Genomic DNA, 27,698 nt, shown 5'->3' on the forward strand with positions numbered 1-27,698 from the left:
GGACCAGTCAGGGAGCATTTCACTGTTAGTCTACACCTGTTGTTTACTCTCTGTGTTATTGGGAAGGACCAGCCAGGGAGCATTTCACTGTTAGTCTACACCTGTTGTTTACTCTCTGTGTTATTGGGAAGGACCAGCCAGGGAGCATTTCACTGTTAGTCTACACCTGTTGTTTACTCTCTGTGTTATTGGGAAGGACCAGCCAGGGAGCATTTCACTGTTAGTCTACACCTGTTGTTTACTCTCTGTGTTATTGGGAAGGACCAGCCAGGGAGCATTTCACTGTTAGTCTACACCTCTTGTTTACTCTCTGTGTTATTGGGAATGACCCGTCAGGGAGCATTTCACTGTTAGTCTACACCTGTTGTTTACTCTCTGTGTTATTGGGAAGGACCAGTCAGGGAGCATTTCACTGTTAGTCTACACCTGTTGTTTACTCTCTGTGTTATTGGGAAGGACCCGCCAGGGAGCATTTCACTGTTAGTCTACACCTGTTGTTTACTCTCTGTGTTATTGGGAAGGACCCGCCAGGGAGCATTTCACTGTTAGTCTACACCTGTTGTTTACTCTCTGTGTTATTGGGAAGGACCAGTCAGGGAGCATTTCACTGTTAGTCTACACCTGTTGTTTACTCTCTGTGTTATTGGGAAGGACCCGCCAGGGAGCATTTCACTGTTAGTCTACACCTGTTGTTTACTCTCTGTGTTATTGGGAAGGACCAGCCAGGGAGCATTTCACTGTTAGTCTACACCTGTTGTTTACTCTCTGTGTTATTGGGAAGGACCAGTCAGGGAGCATTTCACTGTTAGTCTACACCTGTTGTTTACTCTCTGTGTTATTGGGAAGGACCAGCCAGGGAGCATTTCACTGTTAGTCTACACCTGTTGTTTACTCTCTGTGTTATTGGGAAGGACCAGCCAGGGAGCATTTCACTGTTAGTCTACACCTGTTGTTTACTCTCTGTGTTATTGGGAAGGACCAGCCAGGGAGCATTTCACTGTTAGTCTACACCTGTTGTTTACTCTCTGTGTTATTGGGAAGGACCAGCCAGGGAGCATTTCACTGTTAGTCTACACCTGTTGTTTATGAAGCATGTGTTACTGGGAAGGACCCGTCAGGGAGCATTTCACTGTTAGTCTACACCTGTTGTTTACTCTCTGTGTTATTGGGAAGGACCCGTTAGGGAGCATTTCACTGTTAGTCTACACCTGTTGTTTACTCTCTGTGTTATTGGGAAGGACCCGTCAGGGAGCATTTCACTGTTAGTCTACACCTCTTGTTTACTCTCTGTGTTATTGGGAAGGACCAACCAGGGTGCATTTCACTGTTAGTCTACACCTGTTGTTTACTCTCTGTGTTATTGGGAAGGACCAGCCAGGGAGCATTTCACTGTTAGTCTACACCTGTTGTTTACTCTCTGTGTTATTGGGAAGGACCAGCCAGGGAGCATTTCACTGTTAGTCTACACCTGTTGTTTACTCTCTGTGTTATTGGGAAGGACCCGCCAGGGAGCATTTCACTGTTAGTCTACACCTGTTGTTTACTCTCTGTGTTATTGGGAAGGACCCGCCAGGGAGCATTTCACTGTTAGTCTACACCTGTTGTTTACTCTCTGTGTTATTGGGAAGGACCAGTCAGGGAGCATTTCACTGTTAGTCTACACCTGTTGTTTACTCTCTGTGTTATTGGGAAGGACCCGCCAGGGAGCATTTCACTGTTAGTCTACACCTGTTGTTTACTCTCTGTGTTATTGGGAAGGACCAGCCAGGGAGCATTTCACTGTTAGTCTACACCTGTTGTTTACTCTCTGTGTTATTGGGAAGGACCAGTCAGGGAGCATTTCACTGTTAGTCTACACCTGTTGTTTACTCTCTGTGTTATTGGGAAGGACCAGCCAGGGAGCATTTCACTGTTAGTCTACACCTGTTGTTTACTCTCTGTGTTATTGGGAAGGACCAGCCAGGGAGCATTTCACTGTTAGTCTACACCTGTTGTTTACTCTCTGTGTTATTGGGAAGGACCAGCCAGGGAGCATTTCACTGTTAGTCTACACCTGTTGTTTACTCTCTGTGTTATTGGGAAGGACCAGCCAGGGAGCATTTCACTGTTAGTCTACACCTGTTGTTTATGAAGCATGTGTTACTGGGAAGGACCCGTCAGGGAGCATTTCACTGTTAGTCTACACCTGTTGTTTACTCTCTGTGTTATTGGGAAGGACCCGTTAGGGAGCATTTCACTGTTAGTCTACACCTGTTGTTTACTCTCTGTGTTATTGGGAAGGACCCGTCAGGGAGCATTTCACTGTTAGTCTACACCTCTTGTTTACTCTCTGTGTTATTGGGAAGGACCAACCAGGGTGCATTTCACTGTTAGTCTACACCTGTTGTTTACTCTCTGTGTTATTGGGAAGGACCAGCCAGGGAGCATTTCACTGTTAGTCTACACCTGTTGTTTACTCTCTGTGTTATTGGGAAGGACCAGCCAGGGTGCATTTCACTGTTAGTCTACACCTGTTGTTTACTCTCTGTGTTATTGGGAAGGACCCGTTAGGGAGCATTTCACTGTTAGTCTACACCTGTTGTTTATGAAGCATGTGACAAATACAATTGTGATTTGATTTTATACCACAGACCTCTGCGTCCTGAGTATGACCCTATTCCCTATGTAGTATCCCTGTGTAGTGTACATGGACCCTGGTCTAAAGTAGTGCACTAAAATAGGGAATAGGGTGCCATTTGGTCCTGGTCTATAGTAGTGCACTATATAGGGAATAGGGAGTCATTCGGTGCTGCTCTAAAGTAGTGTACTATATAGGGAGTCATTTGGTCCTGGTATAAAGTAGTGCACTATATAGGGAATAGGGAGTCATTTGGTCCTGGTCTAAAGTAGTGTACTATATAGGGAGTCATTTGGTCCTGGTATAAAGTAGTGCACTATATAGGGAATAGGGAGTCATTTGTTCCTGGTCTAAAGTAGTGTACTATATAGGGAATAGGGAGCCATTTGGGACGCTGGAACACACTCCAGGATTTCTACAGCTAGTAAACTACCACTTATTATTCAATCATCTTTGTTCCAACACAAAACACAGTTCTCCAGACAGATCTCTGCTCTAATTACAAGCACTTCTGAACATGTTACTTCATACACGAAACATATTGAAATTCTGTAAGATGTAAGAGAACAATTACAGTGAATTGATTTCCTCTGCGATCCAAATGTTACCTTATTCCCTATATAGTGCACTACTTCTGGCCTGGGCCCATAGGGAATAGGGTGCCATTTGATCAGGGCCCATAGGGAATAGGGTTCCATTTAACCAGCGCCCATAGGGAATAGGGGGCCATTTGATCAGGGCCCATAGGGAATAGGGGGCCATTTGATCAGGGCCCTTAGGGAATATGTTCTGTCTAATCTTTATGAAGAGTCAGACTCACCTGATTTATCTGTATATGACTGAGATGAATGAGAGAGAGAAGGAGAGAGAGAGAGAAGGAAAAAGAGAGAGAGAGAGAAGGAAAGAGAGAGAGAAGGAGAGAGAGAGAGAAGGAAAAAGAGAGAGAGAGAGAAGGAAAGAGAGAGAGAGAGAGAGAAGGAGAGAGAGAGAGAAGGAAAGAGAGAGAGAGAGAGAAGGAAAGAGAGAGAGAGAGAGAGAAGGAGAGAGAGAGAGAAGGAAAAAGAGAGAGAGAGAGAAGGAAAGAGAGAGAGAGAGAGAAGGAGAGAGAGAGAGAGAGAGAAGGAAAGAGAGAGAGAAGGAAAGAGAGAGAGAGAGAGAAGGAAAGAGAGAGAAGGAAAGAGAGAGAGAAGGAAAGAGAGAGAGAGAGAAGGAAAGAGAGAGAAGGAAAAAGAGAGAGAGAGAGAGAGAGAAGGAAAGAGAGAGAAGGAAAAAGAGAGAGAGAGAGAAGGAAAGAGAGAGAGAGAGAGAAGGAGAGAGAGAGAGAGAGAGAAGGAAAGAGAGAGAGAGAAGGAAAGAGAGAGAAGGAAAGAGAGAGAGAGAGAGAGAAGGAAAGAGAGAAGGAACAAGAGAGAGAGAGAGAGAAGGAAAGAGAGAGAGAGAAGGAAAGAGAGAGAGTGAAGAAGAGAGAGAGTGAAGGAAAGAGAGGGGGAGAGATTAATATTGTCTTAGAAAGTGTAAAGAAGCCCATTAGGGGGTTCTGTGTTGAGTCTGTGGTCTCTACCAGTAGGGGGACTCTGCTCCTAGCTGTGTTGAGTTGAGTCTGTGGTCTCTACCAGTAGGGGGACTCTGCTCCTAGCTGTGTTGAGTTGAGTCTGTGGACTCTACCATTAGGGGGACTCTGCTCCTAGCTGTGTTACGTTGAGTCTGTGGACTCTACCAGTAGGGGGACTCTGCTCCTAGCTGTGTTGAGTTGAGTCTGTGGACTCTACCAGTAGGGGGACTCTGCTCCTAGCTGTGTTGCGTTGAGTCTGTGAACTCTACCAGTAGGGGGACTCTGCTCCTAGCTGTGTTGCGTTGAGTCTGTGGACTCTACCAGTAGGGGGACTCTGCTCCTAGCTGTGTTGTGTTGAGTCTGTGGACTCTACCAGTAGGGGGACTCTGCTCCTAGCTGTGTTGCGTTGAGTCTGTGGACTCTACCAGTAGGGGGACTCTGCTCCTAGCTGTGTTGCGTTGAGTCTGTGGACTCTACCAGTAGGGGGACTCTGCTCCTAGCTGTGTTGAGTTGAGTCTGTGGACTCTACCAGTAGGGGGACTCTGCTCCTAGCTGTGTTGAGTTGATTCTGTGGACTCTACCAGTAGGGGGACTCTGCTCCTAGCTGTGTTGAGTTGAGTCTGTGGACTCTACCAGTAGGGGGACTCTGCTCCTAGCTGTGTTGAGTTGAGTCTGTGGTCTCTACCAGTAGGGGGACTCTGCTCCTAGCTGTGTTGCTTTGAGTCTGTGGTCTCTACCAGTAGGGGGACTCTGCTCCTAGCTGTGTTGAGTTGAGTCTGTGGACTCTACCAGTAGGGGGACTCTGCTCCTAGCTGTGTTGCGTTGAGTCTGTGGTCTCTACCAGTAGGGGGACTCTGCTCCTAGCTGTGTTGCGTTGAGTCTGTGGTCTCTACCAGTAGGGGGACTCTGCTCCTAGCTGTGTTGAGTTGAGTCTGTGGACTCTACCAGTAGGGGGACTCTGCTCCTAGCTGTGTTGAGTTGAGTCTGTGGACTCTACCAGTAGGGGGACTCTGCTCCTAGCTGTGTTGAGTTGAGTCTGTGGACTCTACCAGTAGGGGGACTCTGCTCCTAGCTGTGTTGAGTTGAGTCTGTGGTCTCTACCAGTAGGGGGACTCTGCTCCTAGCTGTGTTGCGTTGAGTCTGTGGACTCTACCAGTAGGGGGACTCTGCTCCTATCTGTGTTGCGTTGAGTCTGTGGACTCTACCAGTAGGGGGACTCTGCTCCTAGCTGTGTTGCGTTGAGTCTGTGGACTCTACCAGTAGGGGGACTCTGCTCCTAGCTGTGTTGCGTTGAGTCTGTGGACTCTACCAGTAGGGGGACTCTGCTCCTAGCCTGAGAGCAAACTGGGAGCTGCAGCCTTCCTGAGGGGAGAGAGAGAGGTCTTTCTGAGGGGAGAGAGAGAGGTCTATCTGAGGGGGAGAGAGAGAGGTCTTTCTGAGGGGAGAGAGGTCTTTCTGAGGGGAGAGAGAGAGGTCTTTCTGAGGGGAGAGAGAGAGGTCTTCCTGAGGGGAGAGAGAGAGGTCTTCCTGAGGGGGAGAGAGAGAGGTCTTCCTGAGGGGAGAGAGAGAGCTCTTTCTGAGGTGAGAGAGAGAGGTCTTTCTGAGGGGAGAGAGAGAGGTCTTTCTGAGGGGAGAGAGAGAGGTCTTTCTGAGGGGAGAGAGAGAGGTCTTCCTGAGGGGGAGAGAGAGAGGTCTTCCTGAGGGGAGAGAGAAAGGTATTTCTGTTGGGAGAGAGAGAGGTCTTTCTGAGGGGGAGAGAGAGAGGTCTTTCTGAGGGGAGAGAGGTCTTTCTGAGGGGAGAGAGAGAGGTCTTCCTGAGGGGGAGAGAGAAGGTCTTCCTGAGGGGGAGAGAGGAGGTCTTCCTGAGGGGGAGAGAGAGAGGTCTTTCTGAGGTGAGAGAGAGAGGTCTTTCTGAGGGGAGAGAGGTCTTTCTGAGGGGAGAGAGAGAGTTCTTCTTGAGGGGGAGAGAGAGAGGTCTTCCTGAGGGGAGAGAGAGAGGTCTTTCTGTTGGGAGAGAGAGGTCTTTCTGTTGGGAGAGAGAGGTCTTTCTGAGGGGAGAGAGAGAGGTCTTTCTGAGGGGGGAGAGAGAGGTCTTTCTGAGGGGTGAGAGAGAGGTCTTCCTGAGGGGAGAGAGAGAGGTCTTCCTGAGGGGAGAGAGAGAGAGGTCTTTCTGAGGGGGGAGCGAGAGGTCTTTCTGAGGGGTGAGAGAGAGGTCTTCCTGAGGGGAGAGAGAGACGTCTTCCTGAGGGGAGAGAGAGATGTCTTTCTGAGGGGAGAGAGAGAGACGTCCCTCTTACTGGCTTGGAAAGAGGAAGGGAGAAAAGGAGGAGGAGCATAGCTCTGTCAGAGCCGAGCCCTCAACACTTCAGCACAGTGTGGAGCAGACAGCAGCAGCCACACACACACATCGCTCTCAGTATCTGCTCGTAGATTCACACACACACATCGCTCTCGGTAACTGCTCGTAGATACACATCGCTCTCAGTAACTGCTCGTAGTTATACACACATGCGGGGAAACAAGACATCTGGGAAACAAGACATCTGGGAAGCGCTGTGAGAGAGAGAGAACAGAGGGGACGAGGAGCTGCAGAGCGGAAGGGATTGTCATCTTTGTCTGTGTGGATATCTCTGGATCTCTGGGTTTCCTTTCCCCCCACGCCTTCACCGGAGTTTCTAGTGGATTCCTTCTCTGATCCTGCTCACGTTATTTCACTGGAGGTGACAGACAGCGTTTCAGTTTCTGTTCCAGTCCACCCTCCTCTCCCTCTATCTCTCTCTCTCTCTCTCTCCCAGCCCAGCTACGACGTCTGTCTGTATCGCCGCTGTGTCTCTGTCTGTCCTCCGGGAGCCAAGTGTCTGGCCAGGACAACAGCAAGACTCCAGTCGGATCTGACACTGTACACATTCATCGTGAAAGCGAGAGAGACAAGGGAGAGAACAAAAGTGAAGTCAGGGCATGAGAGAGAAAGCGAAAGAGAGAGACAGCTTTTTAGAGTAGTTCAAGCTACTCTAAACACCTTCCTTCCCTCGCTCCCCTCCTCCTCTTCTCCCTCCTTCCTTCCCTCGCTACTCTCCTCCTCTTCTCCTTCCCTCCTTCCCTCACTCCTCTCCTCCTCTTCTCCTTCCCTCACTCCTCTCCTCCTCTTCTCCCTTCTCCCTTGCTCCTCTCCTCCTCTTCTCCCTCCTTCCCTCGCTCCTCTCCTCCTATTCTCCTTCCCTCCTTCCCTCGCTCCTCTCCTCCTCTTCTCCTTCCCTCGCTCCTGTCCTCCTCTTCTCCTTCCCTCGCTCCTCTCCTCCTCTTCTCCCTCCTTCCCTTGCTCCTCTCCTCCTCCTCTCCTTCCCTCCTTCCCTCACTCCTCTCCTCCTCTTCTCCCTCATTCCTTCCCTCGCTCCTCTCCTCTTCTCCCTCCTTCCTTCCCTCACTCCTCTCCTCTTCTTTTCTCCTCCCCCCAGCTAGGAGAGGGTGAATCTGGGACTCCCATTGAGCAGACAGACAGAAGAACAGCTAGAGGTCCCATCCATCACTCTCTGTCTGTCTGTCCCTGTCTCTCTCTCTCACGTCTCTCTGTTTTGAGAAGAGGATCTTGCCTCCGCCCAGACCCAGGGATAGGAACCAGGGGTCCAGGCCAAGAGGGAGTCACTGTGTTACTGAAACCCAGCCAGAGAGACTCTGTCTCCTGCTACGGCCAGAAGGATTCCTGCTACATGGGTAAACACTTGGAACAGCAACAGATGTACCCCCAATACATCTACTATTACCCCCACTACCTCCAGACTAAGGTAAGATGGTTCAGGGTGTCTCCTCTATCTAAGGAAGGATGGTTCAGGGTGTCTCCTCTAAGGAAGGATGTTTCAGGGGGTCTCTTCTATCTAAGGAAGGATGGTTCAGGGGTCTCTTCTATCTAAGGAAGGATGGTTCAGGGTGTCTCCTCTATCTAAGGAAGGATGGTTCAGGATGTCTCCTCTATCTAAGGAAGGAGGATTCAGGGTCTCTATCTAAGGAAGGATGGTTCAGGGGGTCTCCTCTGTTTTACCCCCAATACATCTACTATTACCAGATTAAGGTCAGGATGGTTCAGGGTCTCTCTATCTAAGGAAGGATGGTTCAATGGGTCTCCTCTGTTTTACCCCCAATACATCTACTATTACCAGATTAAGGTCAGTATGGTTCAGGGTCTCTCTATCTAAGGAAGGATGGTTCAGGGTCTCTCCTCTGTCTTACCCCCAATACATCTACTATTACCAGATTACGGTCAGTATGGTTCAGGGTCTCTCTATCTAAGGAAGGATGATTCAGGGTCTCTCCTCTGTCTTACCCCCATGCTAGTCCTTCTAACGTTACATCTTGACTAAGGTAGGGTGTCCCACCTCTGTCATAGCCCCGACCACCCTGATCTTCTCCAGGCTTAGTGATGGTACTGAGCCTATCCCCTGTCTTAGCCCAGACCAGGGAATAGGGAGTCATTGGGTTCTGGTCTAGAGTAGTGCACTATATAGGGAATAGGGAGTCATTGGGTTCTGGTCTATAGTAGTGCACTAGATAGGGAATAGGGAGTCATTGGGTTCTGGTCTATAGTAGTGCACTAGATATGGAATAGGGAGTCATTGGGTTCTGGTCTATAGTAGTGCACTATATAGGGAATAGGGAGTCATTGGGTTCTGGTCTATAGTAGTGCACTATATAGGGAATCGGGTTCTAGTCTATAGTAGTGCACTATATAGGGAATAGGGTTCTGGTCTATAGTAGTGCACTATATAGGGAATAGGGAGTCATTTGGGACTTATACCAGGTCTTTGGTCCCTTCAACAGCAGAGAGATGTCTGTCAGGGATGTGTTTTGTCCCCACTCCTGTACACCTTTTCATTAACAGTTGTACTAGTTTCCATCCTGACAGAAACCTCGTTCATTAACAGTTGTACTAGTTTCCATCCTGACAGACACCTCGTTCATTAACAGTTGTACTAGTTTCCATCCTGACAGACACCTCGTTCATTAACAGTTGTACTAGTTTCCATCCTGACAGACACCTCGTTCATTAACAGTTGTACTAGTTTCCATCCTGACAGAAACCTCGTTAAGTTTCTCTGATGACGCTGCCTTGATATCAAATCAAATCAAATCAAATTAAATGTATTTATAAAGCCCTTCGTACATCAGCTGATATCTCAAAGTGCTGTACAGAAACCCAGCCTAAAACCCCAAACAGCAAGCAATGCAGGTGTAGAAGGCCAAAACCTAGGAAGAAACCTAGAGAGGAACCAACCCTGTTGCATAATGATGAGGAACACCGTGGCCCGGTCCTAAATGACTCGGTGGAGCGGTGTGACCAATCACATTTTTTATTTTAACTTTTTGTGTTGTTTTGTTGGTTTGGCAAGGCCACTGTCAGCCAGAGAAACATGCTGAGAAGGATTGTCACCACAGCAAGCAAGGTACTTGGAGTCAAACAGACAGGCCTGGATGAGATCTTTAAGGTCAGGACCCTCCCCAAGGTACTAGGAGTCAAACAGACAGGCCTGGATGAGATCTTTAAGGTCAGGGCCCTCCCCAAGGTACTTGGAGTCAAACAGACAGGCCTGGATGAGATCTTTAAGGTCAGGGCCCTCCCCAAGGTACTTGGAGTCAAACAGACAGGCCTGGATGAGATCTTTAAGGTCAGGGCCCTCCCCAAGGTACTTGGAGACAAACAGACAGGTCTGGATGAGATCTTTAAGGTCAGGGCCCTCCCCAAGGTACTTGGAGTCAAACAGACAGGCCTGGATGAGATCTTTAAGGTCAGGGCCCTCCCCAAGGTACTTGGAGTCAAACAGACAGGCCTGGATGAGATCTTTAAGGTCAGGGCCCTCCCCAAGGTACTTGGAGTCAAACAGACAGGTCTGGATGAGATCTTTAAGGTCAAGGCCCTCCCCAAGGTACTTGGAGTCAAACAGACAGGCCTGGATGAGATGTTTAAGGTCAGGGCCCTCCCCAAGGTACTGGGAGTCAAACAGACAGGCCTGGATGAGATTTTTAAGGTCAGGGCCCTCTGTAAGGTACTTGGAGTCAAACAGACAGGCCTGGATGAGATCTTTAAGGTCAGGACCCTCCCCAAGGTACTAGGAGTCAGACAGACAGGCCTGGATGAGATCTTTAAGGTCAGGGCCCTCCCCAAGGTACTTGGAGTCAAACAGACAGGCCTGGATGAGATCTTTAAGGTCAGTGCCCTCCCCAAGGTACTGGGAGTCAAACAGACAGGCCTGGATGAGATCTTTAAGGTCAGGACCCTCCCCAAGGTACTGGGAGTCAAACAGACAGGCCTGGATGAGATCCTTAAGGTCAGGACCCTCCCCAAGGTACTGGGAGTCAAACAGACAGGCCTGGATGAGATCTTTAAGGTCAGGACCCTCCCCAAGGTACTAGGAGTCAAACAGACAGGCCTGGATGAGATCTTTAAGGTCAGGGCCCTCCCCAAGGTACTAGGAGTCAGACAGACAGGCCTGGATGAGATCTTTAAGGTCAGGGCCCTCCCCAAGGTACTAGGAGTCAAACAGACAGGCCTGGATGAGATCTTTAATGGTCAAGACCCTCCCCAAGGTACTAGGAGTCAAACAGACAGGCCTGGATGAGATCTTTAATGGTCAGGCCCCTCCCCAAGGTACTAGGAGTCAAACAGACAGGCCTGGGTGAGATCTTTAATGGTCAGGACCCTCCACAAGGTACTAGGAGTCAGACAGACAGGCCTGTATGAGATCTTTAAGGTAAGGACCCTCCACAAGGTACTAGGAGTCAGACAGACAGGCCTGGATGAGATCTCTAAGGTCAGGACCCTCCACAAGGTACTAGGAGTCAAACAGACAGGTCTGGATGAGATCTTTAATGGTCAGGACCCTCCACAAAGTACTAGGAGTCAGACAGACAGGCCTGGATGAGATCTTTAAGGTCAGGGCCCTCCCCAAGGTACTTGGAGTCAAACAGACAGGCCTGGATGAGATCTTTAAGGTCAGGGCCCTCCCCAAGGTACTTGGAGTCAAACAGACAGGCCTGGATGAGATCTTTAAGGTCAGGGCCCTCCCCAAGGTACTTGGAGTCAAACAGACAGGCCTGGATGAGATCTTTAAGGTCAGGGCCCTCCCAAGGTACTTGGAGTCAAACAGACAGGCCTGGATGAGATCTTTAAGGTCAAGGCCCTCCCCAAGGTACTTGGAGTCAAACAGACAGGCCTGGATGAGATCTTTAAGGTCAGGGCCCTCCCCAAGGTACTTGGAGTCAAACAGACAGGTCTGGGTGAGATCTTTAAGGTCAAGGCCCTCCCCAAGGTACTTGGAGTCAAACAGACAGGCCTGGATGAGATGTTTAAGGTCAGGGCCCTCCCCAAGGTACTGGGAGTCAAACAGACAGGCCTGGATGACATCTTTAAGGTCAGGGCCCTCTGTAAGGTACTTGGAGTCAAACAGACAGGCCTGGATGAGATATTAAAGGTCAGGACCCTCCCCAAGGTACTAGGAGTCAGACAGACAGGCCTGGATGAGATCTTTAAGGTCAGGACCCTCCCCAAGGTACTAGGAGTCAGACAGACAGGCCTGGATGAGATCTTTAAGGTCAGGGCCCTCCCCAAGGTACTTGGAGTCAAACAGACAGGCCTGGATGAGATCTTTAAGGTCAGGGCCCTCCCCAAGGTACTGGGAGTCAAACAGACAGGCCTAGATGAGATCTTTAAGGTCAGGACCCTCCCCAAGGTACTGGGAGTCAAACAGACAGGCCTGGATGAGATCTTTAAGGTCAGGACCCTCCCCAAGGTACTAGGAGTCAGACAGACAGGCCTGGATGAGATCTTTAAGGTCAGGACCTTCCCCAAGGTGCTAGGAGTCAGACATACAGGCCTGGATGAGATCTTTAAGGTCAGGGCCCTCCCCAAGGTACTTGGAGTCAAACAGACAGGCCTGGATGAGATCTTTAAGGTCATTGCCCTCCCCAAGGTACTGGGAGTCAAACAGACAGGCCTGGATGAGATCTTTAAGGTCAGGGCCCTCCCCAAGGTACTAGGAGTCAGACAGACAGGCCTGGATGAGATCTTTAAGGTCAGGGCCCTCCCCAAGGTACTAGGAGTCAAACAGACAGGCCTGGATGAGATCTTTAATGGTCAAGACCCTCCCCAAGGCACTAGGAGTCAAACAGACAGGCCTGGGTGAGATCTTTAATGGTCAGGACCCTCCCCAAGGTACTAGGAGTCAGACAGACAGACCTGGATGAGATCTTTAATGGTCAGGCCCCTCCCCAAGGTACTAGGAGTCAAACAGACAGGCCTGGATGAGATCTTTAATGGTCAGGACCCTCCACAAGTTACTAGGAGTCAGACAGACAGGCCTGGATGAGATCTCTAAGGTCAGGACCCTCCACAAGGTACTAGGAGTCAGACAGACAGGCCTGGATGAGATCTTTAAGGTCAGGACCCTCCCCAAGGTACTAGGAGTCAGACAGACAGGCCTGGATGAGATCTTTAAGGTCAGGGCCCTCCCCAAGGTACTTGGAGTCAAACAGACAGGCCTGGATGAGATCTTCAAGGTCAGGGCCCTCCCCAAGGTACTGGGAGTCAAACAGACAGGCCTGGATGAGATCTTTAAGGTCAGGGCCCTCCCCAAGGTACTGGGAGTCAAACAGACAGGCCTGGATGAGATCTTTAAGGTCAGGACCCTCCCCAAGGTACTAGGAGTCAGACAGACAGGCCTGGATGAGATCTTTAAGGTCAGGACCCTCCCCAAGGTACTAGGAGTCAGACAGACAGGCCTGGATGAGATCTTTAAGGTCAGGGCCCTCCCCAAGGTACTTGGAGTCAAACAGACAGGCCTGGATGAGATCTTTAAGGTCATTGCCCTCCCCAAGGTACTGGGAGTCAAACAGACAGGCCTGGATGAGATCTTTAAGGTCAGGACCCTCCCCAAGGTACTGGGAGTCAAACAGACAGGCCTGGATGAGATCTTTAAGGTCAGGACCCTCCCCAAGGTACTGGGAGTCAAACAGACAGGCCTGGATGAGATCTTTAAGGTCAGGGCCCTCCCCAAGGTACTAGGAGTCAAACAGACAGGCCTGGATGAGATCTTTAATGGTCAAGACCCTCCCCAAGGTACTAGGAGTCAAACAGACAGGCCTGGGTGAGATCTTTAATGGTCAGGACCCTCCCCAAGGTACTAGGAGTCAGACAGACAGACCTGGATGAGATCTTTAATGGTCAGGCCCCTCCCCAAGGTACTTGGAGTCAAACAGACAGGCCTGGATGAGATCTTTAAGGTCAGGGCCCTCCCCAAGGTACTGGGAGTCAAACAGACAGGCCTAGATGAGATCTTTAAGGTCAGGACCCTCCCCAAGGTACTGGGAGTCAAACAGACAGGCCTGGATGAGATCTTTAAGGTCAGGACCCTCCCCAAGGTACTTGGAGTCAAACAGACAGGCCTGGATGAGATCTTCAAGGTCAGGGCCCTCCCCAAGGTACTGGGAGTCAAACAGACAGGCCTGGATGAGATCTTTAAGGTCAGGGCCCTCCTCAAGGTACTGGGAGTCAAACAGACAGGCCTGGATGAGATCTTTAAGGTCAGGACCCTCCCCAAGGTACTAGGAGTCAGACAGACAGGCCTGGATGAGATCTTTAAGGTCAGGACCCTCCCCAAGGTACTAGGAGTCAGACAGACAGGCCTGGATGAGATCTTTAAGGTCAGGGCCCTCCCCAAGGTACTTGGAGTCAAACAGACAGGCCTGGATGAGATCTTTAAGGTCATTGCCCTCCCCAAGGTACTGGGAGTCAAACAGACAGGCCTGGATGAGATCTTTAAGGTCAGGACCCTCCCCAAGGTACTGGGAGTCAAACAGACAGGCCTGGATGAGATCTTTAAGGTCAGGACCCTCCCCAAGGTACTGGGAGTCAAACAGACAGGCCTGGATGAGATCTTTAAGGTCAGGACCCTCCCCAAGGTACTAGCAGCCAAACAGACAGGCCTGGATGAGATCTTTAAGGTCAGGGCCCTCCCCAAGGTACTAGGAGTCAGACAGACAGGCCTGGATGAGATCTTTAAGGTCAGGGCCCTCCCCAAGGTACTAGGAGTCAAACAGACAGGCCTGGATGAGATCTTTAATGGTCAAGACCCTCCCCAAGGTACTAGGAGTCAAACAGACAGGCCTGGGTGAGATCTTTAATGGTCAGGACCCTCCCCAAGGTACTAGGAGTCAGACAGACAGACCTGGATGAGATCTTTAATGGTCAGGCCCCTCCCCAAGGTACTTGGAGTCAAACAGACAGGCCTGGATGAGATCTTTAAGGTCAGGGCCCTCCCCAAGGTACTGGGAGTCAAACAGACAGGCCTAGATGAGATCTTTAAGGTCAGGACCCTCCCCAAGGTACTGGGAGTCAAACAGACAGGCCTGGATGAGATCTTTAAGGTCAGGACCCTCCCCAAGGTACTAGGAGTCAGACAGACAGGCCTGGATGAGATCTTTAAGGTCAGGACCTTCCCCAAGGTGCTAGGAGTCAGACATACAGGCCTGGATGAGATCTTTAAGGTCAGGGCCCTCCCCAAGGTACTTGGAGTCAAACAGACAGGCCTGGATGAGATCTTTAAGGTCATTGCCCTCCCCAAGGTACTGGGAGTCAAACAGACAGGCCTGGATGAGATCTTTAAGGTCAGGGCCCTCCCCAAGGTACTAGGAGTCAGACAGACAGGCCTGGATGAGATCTTTAAGGTCAGGGCCCTCCCCAAGGTACTAGGAGTCAAACAGACAGGCCTGGATGAGATCTTTAATGGTCAAGACCCTCCCCAAGGCACTAGGAGTCAAACAGACAGGCCTGGGTGAGATCTTTAATGGTCAGGACCCTCCCCAAGGTACTAGGAGTCAGACAGACAGACCTGGATGAGATCATTAATGGTCAGGCCCCTCCCCAAGGTACTAGGAGTCAAACAGACAGGCCTGGATGAGATCTTTAATGGTCAGGACCCTCCACAAGTTACTAGGAGTCAGACAGACAGGCCTGGATGAGATCTCTAAGGTCAGGACCCTCCAAAAGGTACTAGGAGTCAGACAGACAGGCCTGGATGAGATCTTTAAGGTCAGGACCCTCCCCAAGGTACTAGGAGTCAGACAGACAGGCCTGGATGAGATCTTTAAGGTCAGGGCCCTCCCCAAGGTACTTGGAGTCAAACAGACAGGCCTGGATGAGATCTTCAAGGTCAGGGCCCTCCCCAAGGTACTGGGAGTCAAACAGACAGGCCTGGATGAGATCTTTAAGGTCAGGGCCCTCCCCAAGGTACTGGGAGTCAAACAGACAGGCCTGGATGAGATCTTTAAGGTCAGGACCCTCCCCAAGGTACTAGGAGTCAGACAGACAGGCCTGGATGAGATCTTTAAGGTCAGGACCCTCCCCAAGGTACTAGGAGTCAGACAGACAGGCCTGGATGAGATCTTTAAGGTCAGGGCCCTCCCCAAGGTACTTGGAGTCAAACAGACAGGCCTGGATGAGATCTTTAAGGTCATTGCCCTCCCCAAGGTACTGGGAGTCAAACAGACAGGCCTGGATGAGATCTTTAAGGTCAGGACCCTCCCCAAGGTACTGGGAGTCAAACAGACAGGCCTGGATGAGATCTTTAAGGTCAGGACCCTCCCCAAGGTACTGGGAGTCAAACAGACAGGCCTGGATGAGATCTTTAAGGTCAGGACCCTCCCCAAGGTACTAGCAGCCAAACAGACAGGCCTGGATGAGATCTTTAAGGTCAGGGCCCTCCCCAAGGTACTAGGAGTCAGACAGACAGGCCTGGATGAGATCTTTAAGGTCAGGGCCCTCCCCAAGGTACTAGGAGTCAAACAGACAGGCCTGGATGAGATCTTTAATGGTCAAGACCCTCCCCAAGGTACTAGGAGTCAAACAGACAGGCCTGGGTGAGATCTTTAATGGTCAGGACCCTCCCCAAGGTACTAGGAGTCAGACAGACAGACCTGGATGAGATCTTTAATGGTCAGGCCCCTCCCCAAGGTACTAGGAGTCAAACAGACAGGCCTGGATGAGATCTTTAATGGTCAGGACCCTCCACAAGGTACTAGGAGTCAGACAGACAGGCCTGGATGAGATCTTTAAGGTCAGGACCCTCCACAAGGTACTAGGAGTCAGACAGACAGGCCTGGATGAGATCTCTAAGGTCAGGACCCTCCACAAGGTACTAGGAGTCAAACAGACAGGTTTGGATGAGATATTTAATGGTCAGGCCCCTCCCCAAGACACGGCCAGAACCTGGACTTTGAACTACTCCCCTCTAGGCGCAGGTAAAGGGCGACCCTCTGCAGGAAAAACACAACTAGACAATAACTTGTGCCAGGTGTGATATCCCTCCTAAACAGCTGGGCCAAATGTTCCTATCGACCCGGTAAGGTCAGCAGGCCAGTCTCTTTTTATTGGTTCGTAACTGTTATTAAAGTTGTGTTGTCAATTGGTTTCGTATTTAAAACGCCTCTTTAAACGTGTACACCACACTGCAATAACCCCATTGGGGACAATACAGTCAATAGTGTTGTGGGGAATAGTGTTGTAGGGAATAGTGGGGAATAGTGTTGTAGGGAATAGTGTTGTAGGGAATAGTGTTGTAGGGAATAGTGTTGTGGGGATTAGTGTTGTGGGGAATAGTGTTGTAGGGAATAGTGGGGAATAGTGTTGTAGGGAATAGTGTTGTGGGGAATAGTGTTGTGGGGAATAGTGTTGTGGGGAATAGTGTTGTAGGGAATAGTGTTGTGGGGAATAGTGTTGTAGGGAATAGTGTTGTAGGTAATAGTGTTGTGGGGAATAGTGGGGAATAGTGTTGTAGGGAAAAGTGTTGTGGGGAATAGTGTTGTGGGGAATAGTGTTGTAGGGAATAGTGTTGTAGGGAATAGTGTTGTGGGGAATAGTGGGGAATAGTGTTGTAGGGAAAAGTGTTGTGGGGAATAGTGGGGAATAGTGTTGTGGGGAATAGTGTTGTAGGGAATAGTGTTGTAGGGAATAGTGTTGTGTGGAATAGTGGGGAATAGTGTTGTAGGGAAAAGTGTTGTGGGGAATAGTGGGGAATAGTGTTGTGGGGAATAGTGTTGTAGGGAATACTGTTGTAGGGAATAGTGTTGTGGGGAATAGTGGGGAATAGTGTTGTGGGGAATAGTGTTGTGGGGAATAGTGTTGTGGGGAATAGTGTTGTGGGGAATAGTGTTGTGGGGAATAGTGTTGTGGGGAATAGTGGGGAATAGTGTTGTGGGGAATAGTGTTGTGGGGAATAGTGTTGTAGGGAATAGAGTTGTAGGGAATAGTGTTGTGGGGAATAGTGTTGTGGGGAATAGTGTTGTAGGGAATAGAGTTGTAGGGAATAGAGTTGTAGGGAATAGTGTTAGTATAGAATAGTGTTGTAGGGAATAGTGTTGTAGGGAATAGTGTTGTGGGGAATAGTGTTGTAGGGAATAGTGGGGAATAGTCTTGTGGGGAATAGTGGGGAATAGTGTTGTGGGGAATAGTGTTGTGGGGAATAGTGTTGTGGGGAATAGTGTTGTAGGGAATAGTGTTATAGGGAATAGTGTTGTGGGGAATAGTGTTGTAGGGAATAGTGTTATAGGGAATAGTGTTGTGGGGTATAGTGTTGTGGGGAATAGTGTTGTAGGGAATAGTGTTATAGGGAATAGTGTTGTGGGGAATAGTGTTATAGGGAATAGTGTTGTAGGGAATAGCGGGGAATAGTGTTGTGGGGAATAGTGTTGTAGGGAATAGTGTTGTGGGGAATAGTGTTGTAGGGAATAGTGGGGAATAGTGTTGTAGGAAATAGTGGGGAATAGTGTTGTAGGAAATAGTGTTGTAGGGAATAGTGTTGTAGGTAATAGTGGGGAATAGTGTTGTAGGGAATAGTGTTGTAGGTAATAGTGTTGTAGGGAATAGTGTTGTGGGGAATAGTGTTGTGGGGAATAGTGTTGTAGGGAATAGTGTTGTAGGGAATAGTGGGGAATAGTGTTGTAGGAAATAGTGTTGTAGGGAATAGTGTTGTAGGTAATAGTGTTGTAGGGAATAGTGTTGTGGGGAATAGTGTTGTGGGGAATAGTGTTGTAGAGAATAGTGGGGAATAGTGGGGAATAGTGTTGTAGGGAATAGTGTTGTGGGGAATAGTGGGGAATAGTGTTGTAGGGAAAAGTGTTGTGGGGAATAGTGGGGAATAGTGTTGTGGGGAATAGTGTTGAAGGGAATAGAGTTGTAGGGAATAGTGTTGTGGGGAATAGTGTTGTAGGGAATAGTGGGGAATAGTCTTGTGGGGAATAGTGTTGTGGGGAATAGTGTTGTGGGGAATAGTGGGGAATAGTGTTGTAGGGAATAGTGGGGAATAGTGTTGTTTGGAATAGTGGAGAATAGTGTTGTGGGGAATAGTGTTGTGGGGAATAGTGGGGAATAGTGTTGTGGGGAATAGTGTTGTGGGGAATAGTGTTGTGAGGAATAGTGTTGTAGGGAATAGTGTTGTGGGGAATAGTGTTGTGGGGAATAGTGGGGAATAGTGTTGTGGGGAATAGTGTGTTGGGGAATAGTGTTGTAGGGAATAGTGTTGTAGGGAATAGTGTTGTAGGGAATAGTGTTGTAGGGAATAGTGTTGTAGGGAATAGTGTTGTGGGGAATAGTGTTGTGGGGAATAGTGGGGAGTAGTGTTGTGGGGAATAGTGTTGTAGGGAATAGTGTTGTAGGGAATAGTGGGGAATAGTGTTGTGGGGAGTAGTGTTGTGGGGAATAGTGTTGTAGGGAATAGTGGGGAATAGTGTTGTGGGGAGTAGTGTTGTGGGGAATAGTGTTGTGGGGAATAGTGTTGTAGGGAATAGTGTTGTAGGGAATAGTGTTGTAGGGAATAGTGTTGTAGGGAATAGTGTTGTGGGGAATAGTGTTGTGGGGAATAGTGGGGAGTAGTGTTGTGGGGAATAGTGTTGTAGGGAATAGTGTTGTAGGGAATAGTGTTGTAGGGAATAGTGTTGTAGGGAATAGTGTTGTGGGGAATAGTGTTGTGGGGAATAGTGGGGAATAGTGTTGTGGGGAATAGTGTTGTGGGGAATAGTGTTGTAGGGAATAGTGTTGTAGGGAATAGTGTTGTAGGGAATAGTGTTGTGGGGAATAGTGTTGTAGGGAATAGTGTTGTAGGGAATAGTGTTGTAGGGAATAGTGTTGTGGGAAAGAGTGGGGAATAGTGTTGTGGGGAATAGTGTTGTGGGGAATAGTGTTGTGGGGAATAGTGTTGTGGGGAATAGTGGGGAATAGTGTTGTGGGGAATAGTGGGGAATAGTGTTGTGGGGAATAGTGTTATAGGGAATAGTGTTGTAGGGAATAGTGTTGTAGGGAATAGTGTTGTGGGAAAGAGTGGGGAATAGTGTTGTGGGGAATAGTGTTGTGGGGAATAGTGTTGTAGGGAATAGTGTTGTAGGGAATAGTGTTGTAGGGAATAGTGTTGTGGGAAAGAGTGGGGAATAGTGTTGTGGGGAATAGTGTTGTGGGGAATAGTGTTGTGGGGAATAGTGTTGTGGGGAATAGTGTTTTGGGGAATAGTGTTGTGGGGAATAGTGGGGAATAGTGTTGTGGGGAATAGTGGGGAATAGTGTTGTGGGGAATAGTGTTGTAGGGAATAGTGTTGTGGGGAATAGTGTTGTAGGGAATAGTGTTGTAGGGAATAGTGTTGTAGGGAATAGTGTTGTAGGGAATAGTGTTGTGGGGAATAGTGTTATAGGGAATAGTGTTGTAGGGAATAGTGTTGTAGGGAATAGTGTTGTGGGGAATAGTGTTGTGGGGAATAGTGTTGTAGGGAATAGTGTTGTTTGGAATAGTGGGGAATAGTGTTGTGGGGAATAGTGTTGTGGGGAATAGTGTTGTAGGGAATAGTGTTGTAGGGAATAGTGTTGTGGGGAATAGTGTTGTAGGGAATAGTGTTGTAGGGAATAGTGTTGTAGGGAATAGTGTTGTGGGAAAGAGTGGGGAATAGTGTTGTGGGGAATAGTGTTGTGGGGAATAGTGTTGTGGGGAATAGTGTTGTGGGGAATAGTGTTGTGGGGAATAGTGTTGTGGGGAATAGTGGGGAATAGTGTTGTGGGGAATAGTGTTATAGGGAATAGTGTTGTAGGGAATAGTGTTGTAGGGAATAGTGTTGTGGGGAATAGTTGGGAGTAGTGTTGTGGGGATTAGTGTTGTGGGGATTAGTGTTGTGGGGAATAGTGTTGTAGGGAATAGTGGGGAGTAGTGTTGTGGGGAATAGTGTTGTGGGGAATAGTGTTGTGGGGAATAGTGTTGTGGGGAATAGTGTTGTAGGGAATAGTGTTGTGGGGAATAGTGTTGAAGGGAATAGTGTTGTAGGGAATAGTGTTGTAGGGAATAGTGTTGTAGGGAATAGTGTTGTAGGGAATAGTGTTGTGGGGAATAGTGTTATAGGGAATAGTGTTGTAGGGAATAGTGTTGTGGGGAATAGTGGGGAGTAGTGTTGTGGGGAATAGTGTTGTGGGGAATAGTGGGGAGTAGTGTTGTGGGGAATAGTGTTATAGGGAATAGTGTTGTAGGGAATAGTGTTGAAGGGAATAGTGTTGTGGGGAATAGTGTTGTGGGGAATAGTGTTGTAGGGAATAGTGTTGTAGGGAATAGTGTTGTAGGGAATAGTGTTGTGGGAAAGAGTGGGGAATAGTGTTGTGGGGAATAGTGTTGTAGGGAATAGTGGGGAATAGTGTTGTGGGGAATAGTGTTGTGGGGAATAGTGTTGTGGGGAATAGTGTTGTAGGGAATAGTGTTGTAGGGAATAGTGTTGTAGGGAATAGTGTTGTAGGGAATAGTGTTGTAGGGAATAGTGTTGTGGGAAAGAGTGGGGAATAGTGTTGTGGGGAATAGTGTTGTGGGGAATAGTGTTGTGGGGAATAGTGTTGTGGGGAATAGTGTTGTGGGGAATAGTGGGGAATAGTGTTGTGGGGAATAGTGTTGTAGGGAATAGTGTTGTGGGGAATAGTGTTGTGGGGAATAGTGTTGTGGGGAATAGTGGGGAATAGTGTTGTGGGGAATAGTGGGGAATAGTGTTGTGGGGAATAGTGTTGTGGGGAATAGTGTTGTGGGGAATAGTGTTGTGGGGAATAGTGTTGTGGGGAATAGTGGGGAATAGTGTTGTGGGGAATAGTGTTGTGGGGAATAGTGTTGTGGGGAATAGTGTTGTGGGGAATAGTGTTGTGGGGAATAGTGTTGTGGGGAATAGTGGGGAATAGTGTTGTGGGGAATAGTGGGGAATAGTGTTGTGGGGAATAGTGGGGAATAGTGTTGTGGGGAATAGTGTTGTGGGGAATAGTGTTGTAGGGAATAGTGTTGTGGGGAATAGTGTTGTGGGGAATAGTGTTGTAGGGAATAGTGTTGTGGGGAATAGTGTTGTAGGGAATAGTGTTGTGGGGAATAGTGTTGTGGGGAATAGTGTTGTAGGGAATAGTGTTGTGGGGAATAGTGGGGAATAGTGTTGTAGGGAATAGTGTTGTGGGGAATAGTGTTGTGGGGAATAGTGGGGAATAGTGTTGTAGGGAATAGTGTTGTGGGGAATAGTGTTGTAGGGAATAGTGTTGTAGGGAATAGTGTTGTGGGGAATAGTGTTGTGGGGAATAGTGTTGTAGGGAATAGTGTTGTGGGGAATAGTGGGGAATAGTGTTGTAGGGAATAGTGTTGTGGGGAATAGTGTTGTAGGGAATAGTGTTGTGGGGAATAGTGTTGTAGGGAATAGTGTTGTGGGGAATAGTGTTATAGGGAATAGTGTTGTAGGGAATAGTGGGGAATAGTGTTGTAGGGAATAGTGTTGTGGGGAATAGTGTTGTAGGGAATAGTGTTGTAGGGAATAGTGTTTTAGGGAATAGTGTTGTAGGGAATAGTGTTATAGGGAATAGTGTTGTAGGGAATAGTGGGGAATAGTGTTGTAGGGAATAGTGTTGTAGGGAATAGTGGGGAATAGTGTTGTAGGGAATAGTGTTGTAGGGAATAGTGTTGTGGGGAATAGTGTTGTAGGGAATAGTGTTGTAGGTAATAGTATTGTGGGGAATAGTGTTGTAGGGAATAGTGTTGTGGGGAATAGTGTTGTAGGGAATAGTGTTGTAGGTAATAGTATTGTGGGGAATAATGTTAGTATAGAATAGTGTTAGTATAGAATAGTGTTGTAGGGAATAGTGTTGTAGGGGAATAGTGTTGTGGGGAATTTGGTTCCATTCAGGATGCATGCTAATAAAATTAAAAAGCAGGTTGTAATTCCCATCCAATCATTACCTCATTATAGTCCAGCCTCTTAATGCGGTAAGCAGTACATAACGGTATTTATGGTAATGAGTATTAGTTGAATCAGAAACACCATTATGTTTAAATGACAGCGGTGACACGGGCAGAATCGATTGGACGTTTATTAAAGTGGGAATCACGTCCCCTCCAATGAGCTCTTCACATAACATTAGTCAGCGAAATGTGATCTAAATGCCTTTAATGCCTCACTCCAGCAGAGATGACACGACATCATGTATCTGCTCATTCGTCACATGCTGTCACGACTTCCGGCAATGTCGATGCCTCTCCTTGTTTCGGGCGGCGTTCGGAGGTCGACGTCGCCGGTCTTCTAGCCATCGCCGATCCACCTTTCATTTTCCATTTGTTTTGTCTTGTCTACCCACACACCTGGTGTCAGTTCCATCATTACGTGTTGTGTATTTAACCCTCTGTTCCCCCCATGTCCTTGTCCGGTATTGTTTATTGTAGTGCTTGTGCTCGTTATGTTGGTGTGTGATGGGTTTTGTCCTGTATTGTTTATTGTAGTGCTTGTGCTCGTTATGTTGGTGTGTGACGGGTTTTGTTTGTATTTATTCTGTTTACGGTGGTTTTGTTTATTAAACTGTGCCGTTATAAATCAGTTTTTGCTCTCCTGCGCCTGACTTCTCTGCCGCCAGTACGCACCTCACTACACGTGTGCTGAATACAACAGGTGTAGTAGACCTTACAGTGAAATGCTGAATACAACAGGTGTAGTAGACCTCACAGTGAAATGCTGAATACAACAGGTGTAGGTAGTTCACCTTACAGTGAAATGCTGAATACAACAGGTGTAGTAGACTTCACAGTGAAATGCTGAATACAACAGGTGTAGGTAGTTCACCTTACAGTGAAATGCCGAATACAACAGGTGTAGTAGACTTCACAGTGAAATGCTGAATACAACAGGTGTAGTAGACCTTACAGTGAAATGCTGAATACAACAGGTGTAGTAGACCTCACAGTGAAATAATGAACACAACAGGTGTAGGTAGACCTTACAGTGAAATGTCGAATACAACAGGTGTAGTAGACCTCACAGTGAAATGCTGAATACAACAGGTGTAGTAGACCTTACAGTGAAATGCTGAATACAACAGGTGTAGTAGACCTCACAGTGAAATGCTGAATACAACAGGTGTAGTAGACCTTACAGTGAAATGCTGAATACAACAGGTGTAGTAGACTTTACAGTGGAATGCTGAATACAACAGGTGTAGTAGACCTTACAGTGAAATGCTGAATACAACAGGTGTAGTAGACCTTACAGTGAAATGCTGAATACAACAGGTGTAGTAGACCTTACAGTGAAATGCTGAATACAACAGATGTAGGTAGACCTTACAGTGAAATGCTGAATACAACAGGTGTAGTAGACCTTACAGTGAAATGCTGAATACAACAGGTGTAGTAGACCTTACAGTGAAATGTTGAATACAACAGGTGTAGTAGACCTTACAGTGAAATGCTGAATACAACAGGTGTATGTAGACCTTACAGTGAAATGCCGAATACAACAGGTGTAGTAGACCTTACAGTGAAATGCCGAATACAACAGGTGTAGTAGACCTTACAGTGAAATGCTGAATACAACAGATGTAGGTAGACCTTACAGTGAAATGTTGAATACAACAGGTGTAGTAGACCTCACAGTGAAATGCTGAATACAACAGGTGTAGTAGACCTTACAGTGAAATGCCGAATACAACAGGTGTAGTAGACCTTACAGTGAAATGCTGAATACAACAGGTGTAGTAGACCTTACAGTGAAATGCTGAATACAACAGGTGTAGTAGACCTTACAGTGAAATGCTGAATACAACAGATGTAGGTAGACCTTACAGTGAAATGCTGAATACAACAGGTGTATTAGACCTTACAGTGAAATGCTGAATACAACAGGTGTAGTAGACCTTACAGTGAAATGCTGAATACAACAGGTGTAGTAGACCTTACAGTGAAATGCTGAATACAACAGATGTAGGTAGACCTTACAGTGAAATGCTGAATACAACAGGTGTAGTAGACCTTACAGTGAAATGCTGAATACAACAGGTGTAGTAGACCTTACAGTGAAATGCTGAATACAACAGGTGTAGTAGACCTTACAGTGAAATGTTGAATACAACAGGTGTAGTAGACCTTACAGTGAAATGCTGAATACAACAGGTGTATGTAGACCTTACAGTGAAATGCTGAGTACAACAGGTGTAGTAGACCTTACAGTGAAATGCTGAATACAACAGGTGTAGTAGACCTTACAGTGAAATGCTGAATACAACAGGTGTAGTAGACCTTACAGTGAAATGCTGAATACAGCAGGTGTAGTAGACCTTACAGTGAAATGCTGAATACAACAGATGTAGGTAGACCTTACAGTGAAATGTTGAATACAACAGGTGTAGTAGACCTCACAGTGAAATGCTGAATACAACAGGTGTAGTAGACCTCAGTGAAATGCTGAATACAACAGGTGTAGTAGACCTTACAGTGAAATGCTGAATACAACAGGTGTAGTAGACCTTACAGTGAAATGCTGAATACAACTGGTGTAGGTAGTTCACCTCACAGTGAAATGCTGAATACAACAGGTGTAGTAGACCTTACAGTGAAATGCTGAATACAACAGGTGTATGTAGACCTTACAGTGAAATGCCGAATACAACAGGTGTAGTAGACCTTACAGTGAAATGCTGAATACAACAGGTGTAGTAGACCTTACAGTGAAATGTTGAATACAACAGGTGTAGTAGACCTTACAGTGAAATGCTGAATACAACAGGTGTATGTAGACCTTACAGTGAAATGCCGAATACAACAGGTGTAGTAGACCTTACAGTGAAATGCCGAATACAACAGGTGTAGTAGACCTTACAGTGAAATGCTGAATACAACAGATGTAGGTAGACCTTACAGTGAAATGTTGAATACAACAGGTGTAGTAGACCTCACAGTGAAATGCTGAATACAACAGGTGTAGTAGACCTTACAGTGAAATGCCGAATACAACAGGTGTAGTAGACCTTACAGTGAAATGCTGAATACAACAGGTGTAGTAGACCTTACAGTGAAATGCTGAATACAACAGGTGTAGTAGACCTTACAGTGAAATGCTGAATACAACAGATGTAGGTAGACCTTACAGTGAAATGCTGAATACAACAGGTGTATTAGACCTTACAGTGAAATGCTGAATACAACAGGTGTAGTAGACCTTACAGTGAAATGCTGAATACAACAGGTGTAGTAGACCTTACAGTGAAATGCTGAATACAACAGATGTAGGTAGACCTTACAGTGAAATGCTGAATACAACAGGTGTAGTAGACCTTACAGTGAAATGCTGAATACAACAGGTGTAGTAGACCTTACAGTGAAATGCTGAATACAACAGGTGTAGTAGACCTTACAGTGAAATGTTGAATACAACAGGTGTAGTAGACCTTACAGTGAAATGCTGAATACAACAGGTGTATGTAGACCTTACAGTGAAATGCTGAGTACAACAGGTGTAGTAGACCTTACAGTGAAATGCTGAATACAACAGGTGTAGTAGACCTTACAGTGAAATGCTGAATACAACAGGTGTAGTAGACCTTACAGTGAAATGCTGAATACAGCAGGTGTAGTAGACCTTACAGTGAAATGCTGAATACAACAGATGTAGGTAGACCTTACAGTGAAATGTTGAATACAACAGGTGTAGTAGACCTCACAGTGAAATGCTGAATACAACAGGTGTAGTAGACCTCAGTGAAATGCTGAATACAACAGGTGTAGTAGACCTTACAGTGAAATGCTGAATACAACAGGTGTAGTAGACCTTACAGTGAAATGCTGAATACAACTGGTGTAGGTAGTTCACCTCACAGTGAAATGCTGAATACAACAGGTGTAGTAGACCTTACAGTGAAATGCTGAATACAACAGGCGTAGGTAGACCTCACAGTGAAATGCTGAATACAACAGGTGTAGTAGACCTCACAGTGAAATGCTGAATACAACAGGTGTAGTAGACCTCACAGTGAAATGCTGAATACAACAGGTGTAGTAGACCTCACAGTGAAATGCTGAATACAACAGGTGTAGGTAGTTCACCTTACAGTGAAATGCTGAATACAACAGGTGTAGTAGACCTTACAGTGAAATGTTGAATACAACAGGTGTAGTAGACCTCACAGTGAAATGCTGAATACAACAGGTGTAGTAGACCTTACAGTGAAATGCCGAATACAACAGGTGTAGTAGACCTTACGGTGAAATGCTGAATACAACAGGTGTAGTAGACCTTACAGTGAAATGCTGAATACAACAGGTGTAGTAGACCTTACAGTGAAATGCTGAATACAACAGGTGTAGTAGACCTCACAGTGAAATGCTGAATACAACAGGTGTAGGTAGACCTCACAGTGAAATGCTGAATACAACAGGTGTAGTAGACCTCACAGTGAAATGCTGAATACAACAGGTGTAGTAGACCTCAGTGAAATGCTGAATACAACAGGTGTAGTAGACCTTACAGTGAAATGCTGAATACAACAGGTGTAGTAGACCTTACAGTGAAATGCTGAATACAACTGGTGTAGGTAGTTCACCTCACAGTGAAATGCTGAATACAACAGGTGTAGTAGACCTTACAGTGAAATGCTGAATACAACAGGCGTAGGTAGACCTCACAGTGAAATGCTGAATACAACAGGTGTAGTAGACCTCAGTGAAATGCTGAATACAACAGGTGTAGTAGACCTCACAGTGAAATGCTGAATACAACAGGTGTAGTAGACCTCACAGTGAAATGCTGAATACAACAGGTGTAGTAGACCTTACAGTGAAATGCTGAATACAACAGGTGTAGTAGACCTTACAGTGAAATGCTGAATACAACAGGTGTAGGTAGACCTTACAGTGAAATGCTGAATACAACAGGTGTAGTAGACCTCACAGTGAAATGCTGAATACAACAGGTGTAGGTAGACCTTACAGTGAAATGCTGAATACAACAGGTGTAGTAGACCTTACAGTGAAATGCTGAATACAACAGGTGTAGTAGACCTCACAGTGAAATGCTGAATACAACAGGTGTAGTAGACCTTACAGTGAAATGCTGAATACAACAGGTGTAGTAGACCTTACAGTGAAATGCTGACTACAACAGGTGTAGTAGACCTCACAGTGAAATGCTGAATACAACAGGTGTAGTAGACCTCACAGTGAAATGCTGAATACAACAGGTGTAGTAG

The 27,698-nt window shown here is 47.1% G+C and overlaps 1 protein-coding gene across 1 annotated transcript in view; it reads left to right on the top strand.

The window, feature by feature from the left end:
- The first annotated feature begins 6,669 nt into the window (after window positions 1-6,669).
- Window positions 6,670-27,698, top strand: part of LOC149984282 (RNA-binding motif, single-stranded-interacting protein 3-like) — a 235,655-nt gene continuing 214,626 nt past the window's right edge. The window contains exon 1 of the mRNA XM_090230528.1: window positions 6,670-7,951. Coding sequence (XP_090086654.1) covers window positions 7,877-7,951 — 75 coding nt within the window. The 5' untranslated portion in view covers window positions 6,670-7,876. The remainder of the gene's footprint in view (window positions 7,952-27,698) is intronic.

Source organism: Oncorhynchus mykiss, chromosome 3 (assembly GCF_057628025.1).
Source record: "Oncorhynchus mykiss isolate SJ-2025 chromosome 3, ASM5762802v1, whole genome shotgun sequence".
In the NCBI taxonomy this organism is placed as follows: domain Eukaryota; kingdom Metazoa; phylum Chordata; class Actinopteri; order Salmoniformes; family Salmonidae; genus Oncorhynchus; species Oncorhynchus mykiss.